The sequence below is a fragment of the Ischnura elegans genome, chromosome 7 (assembly GCF_921293095.1).
Source record: "Ischnura elegans chromosome 7, ioIscEleg1.1, whole genome shotgun sequence".
In the NCBI taxonomy this organism is placed as follows: domain Eukaryota; kingdom Metazoa; phylum Arthropoda; class Insecta; order Odonata; family Coenagrionidae; genus Ischnura; species Ischnura elegans.
Window position 1 is genome coordinate 64,567,717 of NC_060252.1, and position 18,461 is coordinate 64,586,177.

The 18,461-nt window shown below is 38.0% G+C and overlaps 1 protein-coding gene across 4 annotated transcripts in view; it reads left to right on the plus strand.

Moving 5' to 3' along the window:
* Positions 1–18,461, plus strand: part of LOC124162594 (transcriptional regulator ATRX homolog) — an 86,239-nt gene that overhangs the window by 47,664 nt on the left and 20,114 nt on the right. For all 4 annotated transcript variants that reach the window (XM_046539176.1, XM_046539178.1, XM_046539180.1 and 1 more), the window contains 3 exons: positions 36–211; positions 6,929–7,150; positions 7,832–8,033. In XM_046539176.1, the coding sequence (XP_046395132.1) occupies positions 36–211; positions 6,929–7,150; positions 7,832–8,033 (600 nt within the window). The remainder of the gene's footprint in view (positions 1–35; positions 212–6,928; positions 7,151–7,831; positions 8,034–18,461) is intronic.

Genomic DNA, 18,461 nt, shown 5'->3' on the forward strand with positions numbered 1-18,461 from the left:
ATCTTTTGATTTAAACTTTGATTTTTGTGTTTTAGATCATTGTATGATTCAGTTTGTGAAACCAAGTCTTCTGGGTACACAGAAAGAGTTTCAAAATCGGTTTATCCACCCTATCACATCGGGACAACTGGCTGAATCAACTCCTCATGATGTGAGGGTGATGAAAAGGAGAGCTCATGTCTTACACAAGATGCTGGAGGGATGCGTTCAGGTTTGGCATTTACTCTGACACTTGTAATTGTAATTATTTTCAGTGTTTTCTTATCCATATCCATCAATTTCTATCATATCAGGGTACTGCAAGACATTGATCTTTTTTACGGAGAAACATTTTGTAAGACTGTAGATCTTTTTATGTCAAAAACTGCAGCCCTTAAGTCAGGGTATACATTAGGGTCTGACTTTCTCCTAACTATTTCCAGATTGTTTACCCTCACTGGGTAATCCTGCTCGATATTTATCTGTTTTCTCTACTTCCCTCAATTTTAAGTTATATTGTTTTGATTTACAATAATTCTTATGTCATTATTCTTAGAAATACCGTATTTCTCCGAATATAGTCCCCCTCTGAATATAGTCCCCCCTAATTTTGAGGCTTCAGTTTCGGGAAAAGTTAAAAAAAATCCGTTTGAATATATATAGTACCCTTACTTTTACCTTAGGCACTTTTGGAAAAAAAAGGGGGACTATATTCAGATGCATACGGTAGCTTAGTTATCTCAATATGGTTACATGCGCAACGAAAGATTATTGCCATGTTCATTACCCTTGCCATAATGCATTTAGGTTGTCAAAGGTTCCCCACCCATGCACCATGCAGTTGTCATTTTGTCATTAAACAATCACTCGTACGAAAAATGGACAAAAACTTTTTTTCCTGATGTACTAATAGGATGGACTAAAAGTTTTATTTGAATTCGATCATGCTCTGCTTGTTTCTTTGGAAATTGTGCTATTTGGACAATGTTGAATATTGGTAGCCTTGTTGTAATTAGCTTTGTGTCGATCAATCAGAGCTTAAAAAACTGAAATGTTGTCAGATATGCGTTGGGTTAGATCTCATTCTTTTTTGAACCTCGTGAGCATCATACAATTGCTGAAATCTATTGAGATATCTTCGGCCTCAGCAGATGACTCACCTAGCATTTGGCCTCCAGAAACTGGGAGAATTGAAGCCAATAGGTCAAAAAAGGTCTGTCAATGAGACAAATTAAGGATGAAACACGCTTCTATTGTTCCCATGTAACAAGATGTTTTCCTTCAAAGATAATGATTTATGATCTGTATGGTCTCGCAAAGGGAAAAAACCTTAGAGGCATGGGCTGATGGAGGGTCGAGGGTGGTTTTGTGAAATCCACACCCAGATTATTATCTTATGGTGCTGAGATTCCCCCTATTGTTGTTCAATCTCTTGGGAAGATTCACACTATGTTCCTGTCGTATTTTACCTTAAAATTTTCCACAGCTGAAATTCTATTGCAATACTCCTACGAAAGCTTTTAAATAGTGATGGGTCGGTTCGATTCCTCGATTCTTCGATTCCTCGATTCTCGGCCAAGAACCGGAATCGAAAACGAGTACTTGCCAAGGCGAAAAATCGATTCCGATTTCAGCAGTACTTCAAACAACAAAATATACGACCGCATTTCCAATAGTCATTTGAATTTTCGCGCCACGTAACCGTAATAACAAAACACATATCTTCTTGGGATGTGCGAGTACTCGAAAATTCAAGTCGATCGAGTAGTTGGTACTCGACTCGAGCGTTTCGAGTAGCATTACGGATGTCGAGTCGAATAGTTAAGGTTACAGAGCATTCGAGGCTAGTAGGTCCAGCAATCTGCCGACAGGAAGCGCTATCATGAAACTCATGTTATAATGCAGTTTTTAAAGCCGATAAGTCATTCTAATGCCTTGGCCTGGTAGTTGCAGTGGTTTCAGCTTGCCGAATACACTATTGTTGTTGTCGACGTGGGCGCCGAATACCTTTACGCCAGCCGCGGCGGCCGATCGTCTTCCTACCCCGCGCACACTGGTCCGAAATCGGAAAAAGCTGGAATAAAGTCCAAAATGACCTTTTTGGGGATAGAGACTTGAAACTCAGCGTAAATACTCATAAATCATTACCAAATATTGATTTATATGCCATTTTACATAAATGCGAACCTTTAGTGAGATACAGAGGCCCAAACATGACCAATTTTTCAATGCCACACGAGGTATCGTTTTTCCTCAAAACATCTTTGAATTTATCCCAGTGGTTTTGCGTTGGTATGAGTTTTGTGGAATAAAAAACGCAATATTCCTTTGATCTGGTGCTTTGCCTATACTTTCAATGACTTTTGAAGATTTTGGCTCTCATCTGTCTGGTTTTACAACGCAAAATGGCCGACCCGTTTTTCACGTGAAATTTGACATTAAGTAGACATTATCTTTCGTTTACGAAAAATATAACTCGGAAAATTTGAACCACAATATAAAGTAGAGATTTCTAAAGAGTACTAAGTAGAAGTCTTGAAAAAAAAGTTTGCGACGAAGGAAATAAGAGCGATTTTTCAATCGCGCGTCAAGGCTGACCTACACGCCGCGGACCTCTGAGGCTCGGTAACTGAGGCCGATTTTTCAAGTTTTTTAAAACATTAGTCCTGAAAATCGTCATTTAAAGCATGGATAATCGTCTTCATTGACTTAAAACTTTAAACTGGGGATGTTAAAAAGGATTATGTATAGATCGACTAGACCATTTAGCGCATTACTCGAGTGAAAATACTAAGGATTGGATATTTTTCGGAACCATCCCGCGCGTAAGAAATATGCCTCGGGTATTGAAGTAAAGTGAAGATATTAAGTCAGCATGCTTAAGAGAGAGAAAAATGAACTGTTTCCGTGAAAGGCAACAAGCGATACCCTTTTTCCCTTTCCACCCTCGCCGAGGTGAGTCGCGCGGTAGGGGAAGTTTTCACACCACAAGGCTCTTTTAGCCTTTTCTATTACTGCGTCCGTCCGATGTAATATTCATTTGTAGCGTTTAGTTTCTTTCTTGAACTTAAAAAAGCAAGAGATTTAAAGGTTGATTGAATGACGTGAGAAGTATAGCATTTTTTTTGGCTCTACAAAACTAAAGTTTAGTTCTATAGTTGTTCGCTTCGTCCACTTGAATTCCATAAGATTCAAGATCCAACAAATCGTTGATATAAATCGTCTCCGAAATCTTGCAATTTTGGTGGGAAAGTACTTGCCCAATAACACACATGTGTAGCAAAAGGCAATTTTCTGCAGGCAGTAATACTGTAACATGGAGACGTCAAAACCTGCTGGCTGAGCATGTAGAATAATTGGATTTTCTGCTTGAGAATTTGAAAGGGCCAAATATTACATGATTCATATACGTAGTAGGTAATCTTTATTACAGCTATGAAAATTCCTGTACTCAGGGCTCTCCCTTGTAGTTTGGATATATATATATATATATATTGTCGACATATTATAGGTGCCAATATTCTAAAGTAATACCTATCATGTAACACCACTTTTCAGGTATGTTCTGTTTTGAAATTTAGCTATTATATTTTAATTACATAGTAATGATATGAAAGATTCCTTTGTCAACTGACTCTTTCACAGAGTAATATTTTTAAAAGTAGTTTTCTTGTTGCCTGGAATTAAGTGATATTTTTCTTGGAGCCTATGGCATCAGAATCGATGGAATCGGTATCGGTAGAATCGGAATCGAAATGTCAGAATCGGAATCGGGATCGGAATCGATAAAATTTTGGAATCGACCCATCACTACTTTTAAACAAAATTGTTTGTGAGTCAGACAAGAATCACAGTGCTACGGCAATTGCGAAGAGAGGATCGGAACTCTTTCTACTCCCTCTTATGCCGCGTTGCATTTATGAAAGCATTGATTTAAAATTCCTGATTCAAATTCCAATTTTCTTTCCCACGCTTCCTTTCATAACCTTCCATCTTTGTACACTCCTTGCTGATGTGTCTTTTTTCTTTAGCAGACTGTCTCAGTGTTCAAGTCTATAAATTTGCTGTGTTGTTTTTTTGCCAAGTTAGTCATTTATATGGCGTTGCATACTTTTCCTAGCTGACTTACTACAATTATAAGTTAAATTTTAACCCTCTCCTTCCTAAACCGCCCGAAATCGGCCGTAAACATTTCCCCGTCATGCACGGAGTTTAAATACCCATTTGCCCCACTGGTAGACCTATTTTTCTCGGCGATGAGGAACTGACGCAGGTTACTTCAATTAACTTGCAATGACTTGAAAGATATTTACGTGTTTTATTTTAAAATTTGTATACGTTTTAAGAATATATTGATTTATTGAGAGAAGTTTGCCTTACCTTATATTGAATTTAATTCCCTCCTTCAACTCCATTTTCTTGGTGATATTGATGATAACATCCTAATTTGCAAAGAGGTAAATCGCATCCGATGCATTTCCATGATGTTTCTATGCTCCGACCAGTAGGAGTTTTTCTTTTCTTCAAGCTGCAAAAGGCACACACTTTTTTCTCCCCACGATCTTTACAATGGAGTGTTGCTGTCTTTGTGAAAATGTGCCCATCGGAAGGATTCTTTTACGTCCTACTACTTTACGGGAGGAGAATTTCCCTATCATCTGCCTGTAAAATGCTAAACGAAAATTCTTCTGTGTTACTCCATGCCTAGTATTTGAGGGTGAATTGGTTTCTTTGTACAGAACAGAACTGTTCACTATAGCTGTGTTTACGACGAAGGGAAATAAATATATCCACCACTTTTTTGTTTTCCTACCTAAGCCATAGTAGCAACTTCTTTGATCAGCTCTGTCAACACCACCCATGTATTTGGTGTACAATGCAACTGAATGTGGACAGGATACCATAGTTTGTTTGTTCCCTTTTCCTGTTTTTCTTTGTACGTAGACTTTGTTATTGGGATTGCAATTGGTTTGAAGGATACAAATATCCCGATTATCATGCCAAACCGTTGCAGTAACTTTTCCGCTCTGTAAATTTCTACTCTCTCCTCTTTGGAGTCTTAAGTTTTTTTTGATATTTTAAATCCTCAGGCCATTCTTTACGAGATGATCTTGTAGTAGCACATGCGTAATTGTTATTCGTAAGTGGTTATTTCATGAGCGTCACACTTGAAAAAAGCTATCAAAGTACACATGATGATTTTTCCCTAAATAGTTTTTCATTAAATTCATTACAACTTGTGTCCCAAGAAACATTTCACGATTTCTTATATCTTTTTTTCCTAGGTACACATTTCCCTGCAGATCGTAGCCATGGGAGCTTGCTAAAACCCAAACTTTAAATCCCTACTTCGTTGGCTTTCCTTGGATGTATTGTTTTATGTAATGACGTCCTTTAAAAGCAAGCATCGCCTCGTCAACACTTAATTCCCTACCTGGTTTATACTTGGATGAAAAGTTTCCATTACATCAAGAACCAGCCTAATTTTATGCAATACATCAAAACCCTCCTGTTTTTTTCCTGAGTTATATCGCTAATATGGAAATATTTTGAAGTTTTTGTGTATCTTCCAAAGGTCATACAGTCACAAACAATTGAGCAGTCAATATCTTGGCTATGCCAGTAATCCCTGCTTTCAGGCAAATCGAATATTCCCATGTATACAAGCACTCCAATGTATGCCACCATTTCATTGCACGTAACATCTACCCAGTCTTTGTCAGCCTTTCCTGAGGAATGTTGAAGATGTTCTGCATATTTGTTTGTGTTCTTGGCAATGTTGTAAAAAAAATCTTCGCCCCTAGCATATATTTCAGGAGGGAAAATTCATTGTCACCTATCACCAAATTATGAATAGGCCCTGTCTCTTCTTTGAACTCTGACGGTTCTTCAAAAATCAGGGTGTCCCTCCAAGAGTCATGCACCTGAATATCACCTTTTAAATCTCTCGAACTTGGGGTAACGTCATCCTCTAGTTCTACTTCACTTGATTTGTCACTATCACTGTATCCTTCTTCTCCATTCAAACAACTAGAACTATCTGAATCACTCAAAAATTCACTTCTTCTGCATTAGCATCCTCACTTAAAGAAGCCATGGTCAGGACTGAGGGGCATTAGGTTTCTTTTCATTGGAGCTGAGCTTCGCCTCCTTGCCATATGAGATAGGAAAAGTGTGAGAGTGTAGGTGATCACCCACAAACTGAACTGAGGGGGATTAATTTTCTTTTCATTTGAGCTGAGCTTCGCCTCCTAGCCATGTGAGACAGGAAAAGCGTGAGCTTGTGTGTGACCACACACAAAGAAATATCACGATTAGATATGACAGTCACTCTAAATAACACAGGGCTGGCATAGGGTTTTCGTATCACACCATTTCAAAACTGGCCCTCCTAAAAATCCCTTCGTAATGGCTTAAAAATCTTCTCTCATTACTTCTCAGTTAATATACCACGCTGGTACAAAGAACCTTATTTTCTCGGGATTTTAGCTTATGGTGACGACGTTCTGCTTCTTCTTAATGAAACGAGAGATAGGAAGGATACTTGTGCTAGCAAAGATAAACACTCTCAAGATAAAACAGATGCCTATGAAGCTCAAAAGGCTGCCCCAAGTATAGCAGGCCAGGCCGGGCGGATTCGGCCGGTTTATGAAGGAGCGACTTAAATGGCGGCGGCCAGTTTTGGCCGGGTTAGGATGGAACGGAGAATGAGGCATTTAAACTTCAATGGGGAGAGGGTTAAGCTAAATGACCTATTCTGTTGAAGCACCCTTAAAACCAATTCCAATTCTAAGTTTAAGGGTGTCACTGTGAAAAAGAGGTGTAAATGGTATTTGGCTACTTATTTTCATAATGCATGATTTCCCTTTTATTGCTATTGTTAATTTCTTCTACTTCTTTTTATTTGATTATGTCATTGAATTAATTTTGTCCATTTATCATTTTACAGAGGCAAGATTACTCGGTTCTGACACCATTTCTTCCTCCAAAGTATGAGTACGTAATTGCCATACAACTAACTGAATTGCAGATAAAATTATATGTGCATTACCTGGAAAATTTTGCTAGTAAGAAAGGCGGTGCTACACTATTTCTTGACTACCAAAATCTTCAAAGGATATGGACTCACCCCAGACTTTTAAAAATAAAAGCTGAAAATGAGGAAAAGAAGGTGAGACAAATGTTCAAAATGCTCTACCCAATTAGGTATCTGGCAGTATTAAGTGAGGATATATTATACAGGGTTCCCACTCGACCTCGAATACCTTAAAACCGTGAATAAGCCATGAATTTGGTATTCTGTGAAAAAATTTGGAAAAAACCGTGAATTTCTTCCTAAAGCCTTAAAAATCTCTCAATCTTGATTTTACGATCATAGAATCACGATTGACAGATTACAAGAAAAATGGACACTTAGATCATATTTCAAGGTCAGTCACGCGCAGACATGGCCATGGATTTATCTGGACACATCTTTTGAAGTGCAATTTTTGGTCTGTGGGCCATAATGACACATTGACCATAAGCTTGTACCGAAGCTGGGAGACTGGTAACCAAAGTGTTCGTTAACACCTGCGAAAATCCAGACACTTCTTAACTTCTCTGGCACCCTGGTCCTCCTATTTTCCCACTCACAACCTTTAGCCGGAGCTGAATTTTACAGACAATATGTGATGTCAGGAGACATAGCATTTTCATTGCTGCATTGAAACTTGGGTTACTTTAGAGGGTATGACTATTGCTGAATGTTGCGGTCAAATGGAGGGATAATTATCTACGTGCTCTATTAATTAACAGTTCATTAGCCCTATTTTTCACTAATCTAGCATTACTCTGGCTATTTTTATTTCAGAGACTTTCAGAGTCAGAATCTGAAGGATCTTTGAAAGACTTCATTTGTGATGATTCTACGTCTGAGTCATCATCAAGTGAAGATTCCAATCCTCCTGCCAAGAAGAGGATAACAAGGAGTGGGAAGAAGCAAGGAAAAGAGGATTCAGATTCAGATGTAGTCTGTGTCCGTGGAGAGGAGAATAAGGAGAAAGAATCCAAAGGTGAAGTAAGCCTCTAGCATCTCTTAAGTTTTAGCTCATTTTCCTGTTGAATGTTTATTAATACATAATATTATAAGTTTCATGGAGAGAATCATAAGTGGTCATGGTCACCTTGGAAAGTGGAGATATCTCACCATCTTTGGTTCTGAAGTGCTATTTAATCCTGCAAAAAATATATCCAACGGAATGTATGTAGACTGTGAGAGTACATTTAAACCTCAAAGTTTAAGAAAAATATTTTTGTGCTGTTTACTTTTAATCCTATTGCAAAGTGTTGGAAATCTTAGCATTTTCTTGTGCACTGAAGACTCAAAATTTACGAGTATAAAATTATAAGGTATGGAAGAGAAATGTTAGCATTACAATTTTCAATACAATTTGTGTGTATAGGGACTACATTTTTTGCTAGGGTAAACTATTTTCAAATGACAAATTCTACACCTCTTCCTTTAACCCTTTCGAGATGGTGAGGTTTTATCTTTACCATGACTGCTGGACTAAGCCCAAAGAGACTTTTCCGTCCCCTCCGTACAGATTTTTGAAGGATATTCATTGAGAAGGGTCTCGTTGAAAATCACGCACTCTCAGCAACAACCTTTTTTGAACCTTCCTAGTGGGGACTCCGCATAATCTTGGACTCTGAGGGTAGTTGGGCTCCCTACTTTCAGGGTTTATAACTAGAGATGTGCGAATAGTATCCGCGAATACTCGAATACCTCGAATACTAGAAAGTATTCGATATTCGAGATTTCGAATAGTTATGCGAAAAGTACCGCCTCGAATACCTCGAATACTTTGAATTTCGCGTCATACACTGTCGCACGCACGTCGTTGGTAGTGACTCGGAAAAATGTAGAGAACTGTAGTCATTTAGTGCTCGCAGCGCCGTTTTACGCAAGTTGACGAATTGCATCAAATTCGTGGATTTTAGCGGTGATAAGTGTTCGACGAGGGGAACCGAAAATAGTCGGGTGAAAAAATCCGAAAAGCCCCGATTCCCCCCACCAGGAGAAACTCAGTGCCGTGGGATAGCAACCTTAGGGCATTTCCCACGATCCTCTATCCCCCTCCATTCAGCACTCGCCTCATCCACTCTAACGCTTTCTTCTTCTCCGAAATCAAACAAAAGGTCCCAGCTCGCGCAGGGATCGCATTACGAAGACCCCTGCTTCGAAAAAAATATCGAGTTACGAGAACAATAAAAACGTGTTTCACGCCCTCCCCCCTTTTCTCACCCACTGACCTTTTTCTGGCTACCTGCTTCGAAGTTCCCCATTTCTGGAGGTCAACTGCTGTGTGAGTACCGTGGGATACTTACATTAGCGCATTTCCCAAGGTCCGGTATCCCTCTCCATTCAGCACTAGCCCCCCTTCTGAGGCTTTCCTCTTCTTCAAAATAAAAAAAAGGTCACAGCTCGCGCAGGGATCATATTACGAAGACCTTAGCTTCGAAAAAATACGCGAGAACAATAGAAACGTGTTTCGGGCCCTCCCTTTCCTCCCCCACTGACCTTTTTTTTCCTACCATCTTCGAAGTTCCCCATTTCTGTGGAGGTCAACCGCTGCATGAGTCATCTATTAGCACAAAGGGTGTCTAAGAATGACTTTCGTCAATTGATGTTACACCTTTATTGAATTGAAATATTAGTAACGTGCGCGTAATTTCAAAAATAATAAGACCAAACATGACGTATTTCTGAGTTTATTTAAGCATTTTACGCAAAGAAATAAATGTCAAAACACGACGGAGACTTAGCATTCTGGCGAAACTCGATATGAGCAGCAGAGCTTCTCCGAAGTTGATGCGGTATTTTTTTCCGAAAACATATATCAAGTTACAATTTATGAGTGGTGCTATAAATCTTTATTGTTACAGTCACAGACAAAAGGATATTTTCTCAGAATATTTGGTTTCTCCCTGATAGCAATTCCAATTCATCTTCTTATCTCGTGAGAACTCCCAAAGATGGACTGAAAATAATTGAAGAAAATCCGGTGGAAAAGAGCTTGTATTTTGCAAAATGCCTCAGATTGTCAGCTAGCACTTGGCAGCAGGAGTGGGGGTAGAGCGATGTTAGCTGAATTAATTATATGCCCAATTGTTTCCATAAAATTAAATTATTCATTAATCAGCTAAATTCCTGTTCGAATCATTTTAAGGGAATCAAAATTACTCCCCAAAATCTTGTGTTGCCTGCTGCATAGGCAACCGAGTCAAACATTCCAGCATTCATCATTTAGTATTCGAGGTATTCGAAATTCGAGGTATTCGAATATTCGAGGTATGATTTAATATTCGAATTCGATATTCGAATTCGAGAAATCTGCTATTCGACCCATCTCTATTTATAACCCTACCAGTGGCATTGGTTATTGGTCAATCATGCTTTGTTGAATGAGCTATATGGATAACTGTTGATTGCATGTAAATTGCAGACTCGAGTTGAATTCCTTGTTTTATTCTGAGAATTGTGAAATTTTGAACGAAGCTCTGCCATCAATATTAATGTGGCAACAATTTCCATGTTGATGTTTATACTCAAATCAAGATACATGTAAGTTAATATTCATCGTAGAATTTTTTTAAAAATTGTAAGTGCTGCTCAAAAGACAAAGAATTCAATTCTTAGTTTATATTTCTTGAGAAAAGAACAAATATTTATATTGAAAACTGACAGAATGAACAATTGAATGACCGCAGTCCCTTACCACAAAGAGGGGTAATATAAAATGAAGTGTCCGGGTACCTGCTCCCATATTTTGAGGGTACGTCCCAAGTCCAGCTTTGTCTTAAAAGGGGGAGAGCAAGGAAACATATAATTTTGACATTCGTATGCCTGCGTAGAAAAATCTCCGAAAATTTGCTGCTTTCGTCTCCCGAGTCAAGAAACATCCTGCCGCATATTTTCGTCATTGGTGGTGAAAAGGTTAACATTCATCATTATATACTAACTTGCTGACCTGGCAAACTTCATACCACCTAATAATCAATGAAGAGTTTAGTTACACCATTTATTAATCAAGAGTGGCTGTACTAATTTTAATAATTTTTGAACATATTATAATTACATAAGAAGAAAAAAATCAATAAAACTACAAAAGAAAGTATTGGATTGAATTGTTGGAAAGACATTTTCTCTATTCAGTCTACATAGGGTAGACAGGGGCACTCATACGTGGATTTTTTTAAATGAGTATTCCAAGTCTGTCACGTAAACTTGCCCCATTGTTGAAATTGAAAATATCAAGTTACAGGAGAATGATAGAATCGTGTTTCAACCCTTCCCTCTTTTTCCCCCACTGACCTTTTTCAGCCTACCTTCTTCAAAGTTCCCAGTTTCTGGAGGTCAACTGCTGCATGAGTCATCTACTACCCCAAAAGGTGTCTAAAAGTTACTTTCGGCAATTTATATTACACCTTTATTGGAGTGAAATATTAGTAATGTGCCTGTAATTTAAAAAAGAATAAGATAAAAAAACAACGTATTTCTGACTTTATTTAAGCATTTTACGCAAGAAAATAAATAATAATAATAATATTTTATTGGTCACACAAAAGATATGAATATACATATATAGGACCCGTCAGGAAAACATAAAAAGCAAATCAAAAATACAAAGAAACTCACAATATATTACAATATATATATATTACATTAGTTGCGAGGCATCCTCAAAGAATTCATCAATTGAATAGTAGCAATGATCTAAAAGATATTTTTTTAATTTTGCTTTGAAAAGGCCAGGTCTGATTTTGTCTTTGATTGATTTAGGTAATTTATTATAAATTTTAATACTCATATTGATAGGCCCTCTACTAAAGAGAAAGATTTTGTTGCCTCACTGCGAGCTCATTTCTACTTCTTGTATGATAATCATGAATATCGTTATTCAAGGTAAGGCACAACTTTTGTTTAAATTCTCTAATTAACATCACAGCATAATAAATATATATACAAGGAAGGGGAAGGATCTGTAACCTTTTGAAAAGATTACGGCAGCTAGCTTGTTTTTTAGCTTTGCATAATATTCTTACCGACCATTTTTGTAGTTTAAAAAGACGGACTGACTTAGGGGAGTGACCCCAGGCTAAAATACCATATTTTAATCTACTATAAATATGTGCATAGTAAATTAATTTAGCTGTTTCTATATTGGTGAGCTGAATCACCCGTCTAATTAAGTAGCAGCCTGAAGCCACCGAGGATGAAATACAATTAATATGGGTATCCCAGTTTAGATTTTCATTTATGGAGATGCCTAGAAATTTGGTATCAGTAACCCGCTTAACAGTACAATCCGAAAATTTAATATAAGGGCTGTAATCAATTTTTTTTTGAGTAGGATGGAAAAATATAAAGGAAGACTTGGATTTATTTATAGCCACTTTGTTAGTTGAACACCATGTTTCCATTTTGATGACAGCATTTTGAGTGGGAACAACAATATTGCCATCATGTTTCAGTAGATGATTCGTATCATCAGCATACATAAAAACATTTCCTTTTAATTGTGAGGGTAGATCATTGATATATACCGTATAAGCTTGTGTAAGAGGCGCACACGTGTAAGAGGCGCACCCCTATTTTGAGGATCGAAGCTATAAAGAAAAAAAATTTTGCGACTTTTTTTATCCTATCGTGCGGTGTTGCAGACGTATGCCTGGAATTTCGACAGTTATCGAAATGTCCTATTTCAGTACTATTTGAAAGAGGAAATTTTGATAATTGCGGCGGCATAAGAGGGAGTAGAAAGAGTTCCGATCCTCTCTTTGCATACGCCATCGCTCTACGTTGCTTGTCCTACTCACGAACAATTTTGTTTAAAAGCTCTCGCAGGAGTATTGCAATAGAATTGCAGCCGTGGAAAATTTTAAGGCAAAACACGACAGGCAAATGGCATGAGCTTTCCCAAGAGATTGAACAACAATCGGGGCAACCTCAGCGCCGTAGGATAATAACCACGTCGTAGATTGAAGGCCCCTTGCACACGCACCGATCTTGGACGGCCGGTAAAATATCGGCCGTTCACATTCCAATAGTGAACAATGGGAGAGCATTGGAGCTTGCACACGTACCGACCGCACGCCGGCACCGGCAAAATGCCGGTTAGCTGCCGGCTATTGTCACTGTGGATCGCCGACGCCGGCTCAAAAACTTAGCAACGTATCGTTTGACCCGTAAAAATCCGGCGTGTGTGCAAGCATCGCTTCGCCGGTAAAATATCGGCCAATATTTTACCAGCCGTCCAAAATCGGTGTGTGTGCAAGGGGCCTAACGGAACTACACTCGGCTCTCCATCAGCTAATGCCTCTGCCGTTTTTTTCCTTTCCGAAACTCCACAGGAAAATTTCAAGTTACAGGGGAACAATGGAAACGTGTTTCATCCCTACCCCATTCCACCAACTGACCTTTTTCGGTCTACCAGGTTCAATTCCCCGAGTTTCTGGAGGTCAAATGCTACGTGAGTCACCTTCTGAGCTCGAAGATACCTCGATATCTTTCAGCAATTGTATGACACGCACGAGGTTCTAAAAAGAATTAGACCTAACGCGACGTATATCTTACAGAATTTAAGTTTTTTGAGCTCTAATTGATTGACACAAAGATTTATAGCTACATTAAGGCTACTAATATTCAACATAGTCCAAACAGCACAATTTCGGAAGAAACAAGCGTAGCATAAGCGCATTCAAACAAGACGAGACGGACTGGAAACTCAGGCAACGCAAACTGCGTATATCACATTGCTGCGCCTTCGCCCCCTCGCTTTAAAGGCAACGACGTCACATGCAAGATCGGACGTGTTCTTCCCTTGCTCCTTCGCTCGTAGCTTTAAATACGGAGGGGAGGGAGCCCTCTTCCTTTCGACCTCTCCTTCAGCGCTCTTCACTTATAAGCATTTCCGATTTCTTCTATCCACCATTAAGTCCAACAATGAACACACTCGTTCGAATTTTTTCAACCGCAGGTTGTGACACCAATATTACTATATGCAGTATAAATGCCGCGGGATGCCCACTCGTGGCAATAAATTTAGCGCACGCTACGGAGCGAATCACCCCGCGCGATCTTTTCAATGTTCACCTCTGGGGTACCGACGTGACGGCGCGATGCTTGCAAGAAATTCAAACAGGAGCATTTTAAAAATACGTCACTAAGGGAGAAACTCCCCTGCCTGCCGCTTGATTTTGACCCAGGGTTTCAGATGACTGACTCACGCTGAAAACCATGGCCACTCAGTTCCCCTTGAACTTGCAACCGGTGAAGGGGAGGGGGGGAAGATAAGAAGTTTGTGTAAGAGGCGCACCCCCATTTTCGGCTGCAATATCTGGGGAAAAAGGTGCGCCTCTTACACGAGCTTATACGGTAACAAAAAAAGCAGGGGCCCAAGAATGGAGCCTTGAGGAACACCCCTCAATATCTCCTGGTGAGGTGAGGTATGTTTAACCATGTTATCGGTTATAATGGTTACTGCCTGGGTTCTTTTTTCAAGAAATGACCTGATTAGATTGTTTGCAATTCCTCTCATACCATATATATGGATTTTCCTCAAGAGAGTCTCATGGTCAACAGAATCAAAAGCCTTAGACAAATCATAAAAAATACCAACGGTATTGAGGTGATGATCAAGACCTTCAAGAACAGAGTCAATAAATTTATACAGTAAAACCTCTATGTAGTGAACCTCTCTACATCGAAAACCTCTATACATCATACCAACCCTCTGGTCCCGTCAGTTTTACATGTAAATTTATAGGCAAACCTCTCTATAGTGAACCTCTTTATATCGTAAAACCTCTATATATCATAGCAACGAGACACCCCCGAGACAGCCTAACTACCTCCGCAAATCGTACCGAGACAATTAGAGACCATCAATGCAGCCGCGAGAACGAACATGGAATGACATTATCAGCGATAAATGTTTCACGCTTATTTTTTTCTTATACACCTTTAATAATTTTCATGTTAACCATTAGTTTGGGCCATTTTGTTCCATATGAGAGCATACCTAACAGTAAATAAGAAAAAGGCATCCAACTCTCCTAATCATATTAAGTGGTAGTTAATGATGATGATGACAGAAGACATTGTTTTCTCTCAAATCATGGTCAAAATCTTGCGATAGCAATCGCTTTCATTTACTTATGGCTTTATTTTCTTGTAAGTGCCTACATACAATGTTCAGTTAATAAAAGAGGCGACCAGCGCAGCTTATAATCACTTGCTGGCGAAAATATTTCAACCAACTTCACTCCCATCCAGAGACAGAATTACTCGACCGCATTGCTATTTCTGCTTCTAAAATGAAAATATTTCATGAATATACTGCGACTCGAAATAAATCAAATACAATTTTGCAATTATTTCATTCCCACATTTCCCAGTGTAGCACTTTCTTACTACCGCCTTGGTAATTTTTTCGATGCTTTCGTGAACGATCGTAGTTTATAATTTATTGCGCTTAGCGACATATGTCTTGCCTGCATATTTATGCCGCAAAATCTGACTCTTCCATCGGGAGTCCGGGATGTCAATTTCTAGCAATACTGACGAACATCAATCCATGCGCGACAATGTTAGGTGAAGGAGACAGCTAATTAGCTGATATGCGGTAGGGCTATGATGTCGTCTTACCGTCGCCGCCGCATTCTAAAGTAGTTCGCCCAGCATTCTCGCCGGGAAATCACGTCCTTTCGCAGACCTAGCATTTTTGTGTGCCCCTGACAGATTTTTTCTTCGGAACACTACTTGCATTATATTTTGGAGAGAGAGAATTCAATGAAATTTTCAAAATTGTGCTCAATTTCTTGTCTATTTTTTGCAGTAGTCACATGTTTATTTATATTTTTATAATTTTTAACAAGTCACATGTTATAAGAATGATAAATCAGTTCTCTAAAAGATATTATCAGGAGTATTTTCAATTATAGCCCTTAAAATATAAAAATTACTTAATTAATCATAGGCTGATGATGGATTCGAGAAATAAAAGAAGGCGACTACTTGACATTACCACATAATTAGCTATTTCTCTAGCCATCAACGAGGGTTGGCAGAAGGAAGATGTAGCAGTGACCTTTGGAAAGCCATCATTCACCCTGACATCTATTTTAAACAACCAAGGAAAAACATAAGAAACTGTTTATCTAGGCTGCACAATTAAAACACTCAGGCAGTGAAATACGAGGATGAAGAAATTATGTTGAGAAATATAAAACTATTGTACTTTCCTCCGAACACTATTAGTAAATTGAATAATTTCTTAGGTCAAAAGGCATTAACGAAAACAGCTAGTGATTTATTTATAGTGAAAATGACATTAAAAAGTGCTCATGTAATTGAAAACATTATTTCGAAAGAGTTTGAAAAAAATTTTAAGCAAAACCAATAACTAATTTATTTTCTAAAAAGGCCTCTTTAACTAGTTACTTTACCTTTGTGTAATCCTTTTCCTAATGTATAACTGTAAATATATGTTCACTTATGCATGCATATATGTTTAAATATAGTTATTTAAGGATTAAAAAGACAGTAGCACCTTTCATTTCCCTAGGATATGAAAAAATGGTGCCTTCCACTAAAACCTCTCTATAGTGAACCTCCATACATCAAATTGCCCAAATTTTGGTCCCCTCCATTACGATGTAAAGAGGTTTTACTGTAAATGGCAAATTCTGCCGAAAGACCACCTATGAAACCAAACTGAGATTTGGGTAAGATGTTGTTTTTTATCAGGAATGACATTATTCTTTTTGAAATGACACTTTCTAATATTTTAGAAAAAACTGAAAGTTTTGATATGGGTCGATAGTTTTCAATTGATTGAATATCACCCTTTTTGTGTAGAGGAGTTACAACTGCCATTTTTAGTTTGTCAGGGAAAATACCCGAGGAGAGAGAGGCATTGACCAAATGAGTGATAGGAGTAAGAAGATATCTTATGCAATTACCCTTTAGGAGGGAGCAGGGAACCCCATCCCACCCAGCTGAGTGTTTTGTATTAATTTTATTGATGATTGATTCTATTTCTTTCTCATTAGTAGGGTAAAGGTACATGTTATTTAGAACAGAGTTATTTTGAGGACAATTATCTGTATTGACTTGTAACATAGATGATGTTTTCAAGGGATTGAGAAAATGCGTATTGAAATTAACTGCAATCATGTCTGGGTCTGAAACAAGAATATCATTGTGTAAGATTTCTTTGGGTGATTTATTCTTTCTCAATTTTCCAGAGGTGTTATTTATTATATTCCAAGCTGTTTTTGATTTATTATCTGAAGAATAGATGGATTTGATATTACAAGTCCTTTTAGTAGTAGTGATTAAACTTGAGTAGTACTTTTTGAAAGCAATATATTGTTCCTTAATATCATTGTCATTGGTAGCTTTATAAGCTGACCACAGAGATTTTAGAATTTGTGAATTTTGTATTACTTCAGGAGTAACCCAGGTTTTATTTTGAGGTCTATTTGAACTAGCTATTACAAGAGGAAAGCAACTATTGAAGAGCGTAAGGAAAATATCAAGGAAATTATTAAATTTGTCATTCACTGATTTTGCACTATATACAGGATCCCAAGTAGTAAGTTGCAGATTATTGCAGAAATCTTCAATGTTTTCCAAGGTGAAAATTCTTTTTTTAGAGAAGAATGATTTGGAAGACGAGAGTGAGGATATTGGTACTTCTATGGTTGTAACTATGGCCTTATGATCAGAAAGATGGGACTCAATGGCTTGACCTATACAGAATTGTAGATTGCAGAATATATTATCTATAATAGAGGCAGACTGAACTGTTTGTCTAGTGGGGACAAATATTGTTTGCTTAATATCATAAACTGAGAAAAGGTCACACAAGCAAGTAGTCATATTGTTTACCTGATCAAAATTAACATTGAAATCTCCACAAATAATGATATAATTTAGTTTATGAAAGCATTTCTCCAAGAGCATACCCAAATTCTCTAAAAATAAAGAAAAATTTCCAGAAGGTGATCTATAGACTCCAACAACAAATAAATGATACTTTTCAATCACCAGGTCCAATACACAGCACTCAAAATCCATGTCACAACACAGGTCCAAAGCAATTTTAGAAATGGAGGCATTTAATCCATTTTTAATATACACCAACACACCACCACATTTCATGTTCACTCGGCAGTAAGAGGCAGCAATAAAATAACCATCAATGCACGCACTTTGCACTTCGTCACACACCAACCAATGCTCTACTACACATACAATATCAGCATCTTGCTCTTTCAAAAATAACTCTAAGGTTTCATATTTGTTTCTTATACATTGAATATTTAAGGATAAGACTTTAACATGTCGCACTAGTCAGGATTTTTGGACATCAGTAACAGTGACATCGTTTTCAGCACCTGTGTGCTTATTGATCGAATGATTTTTACCA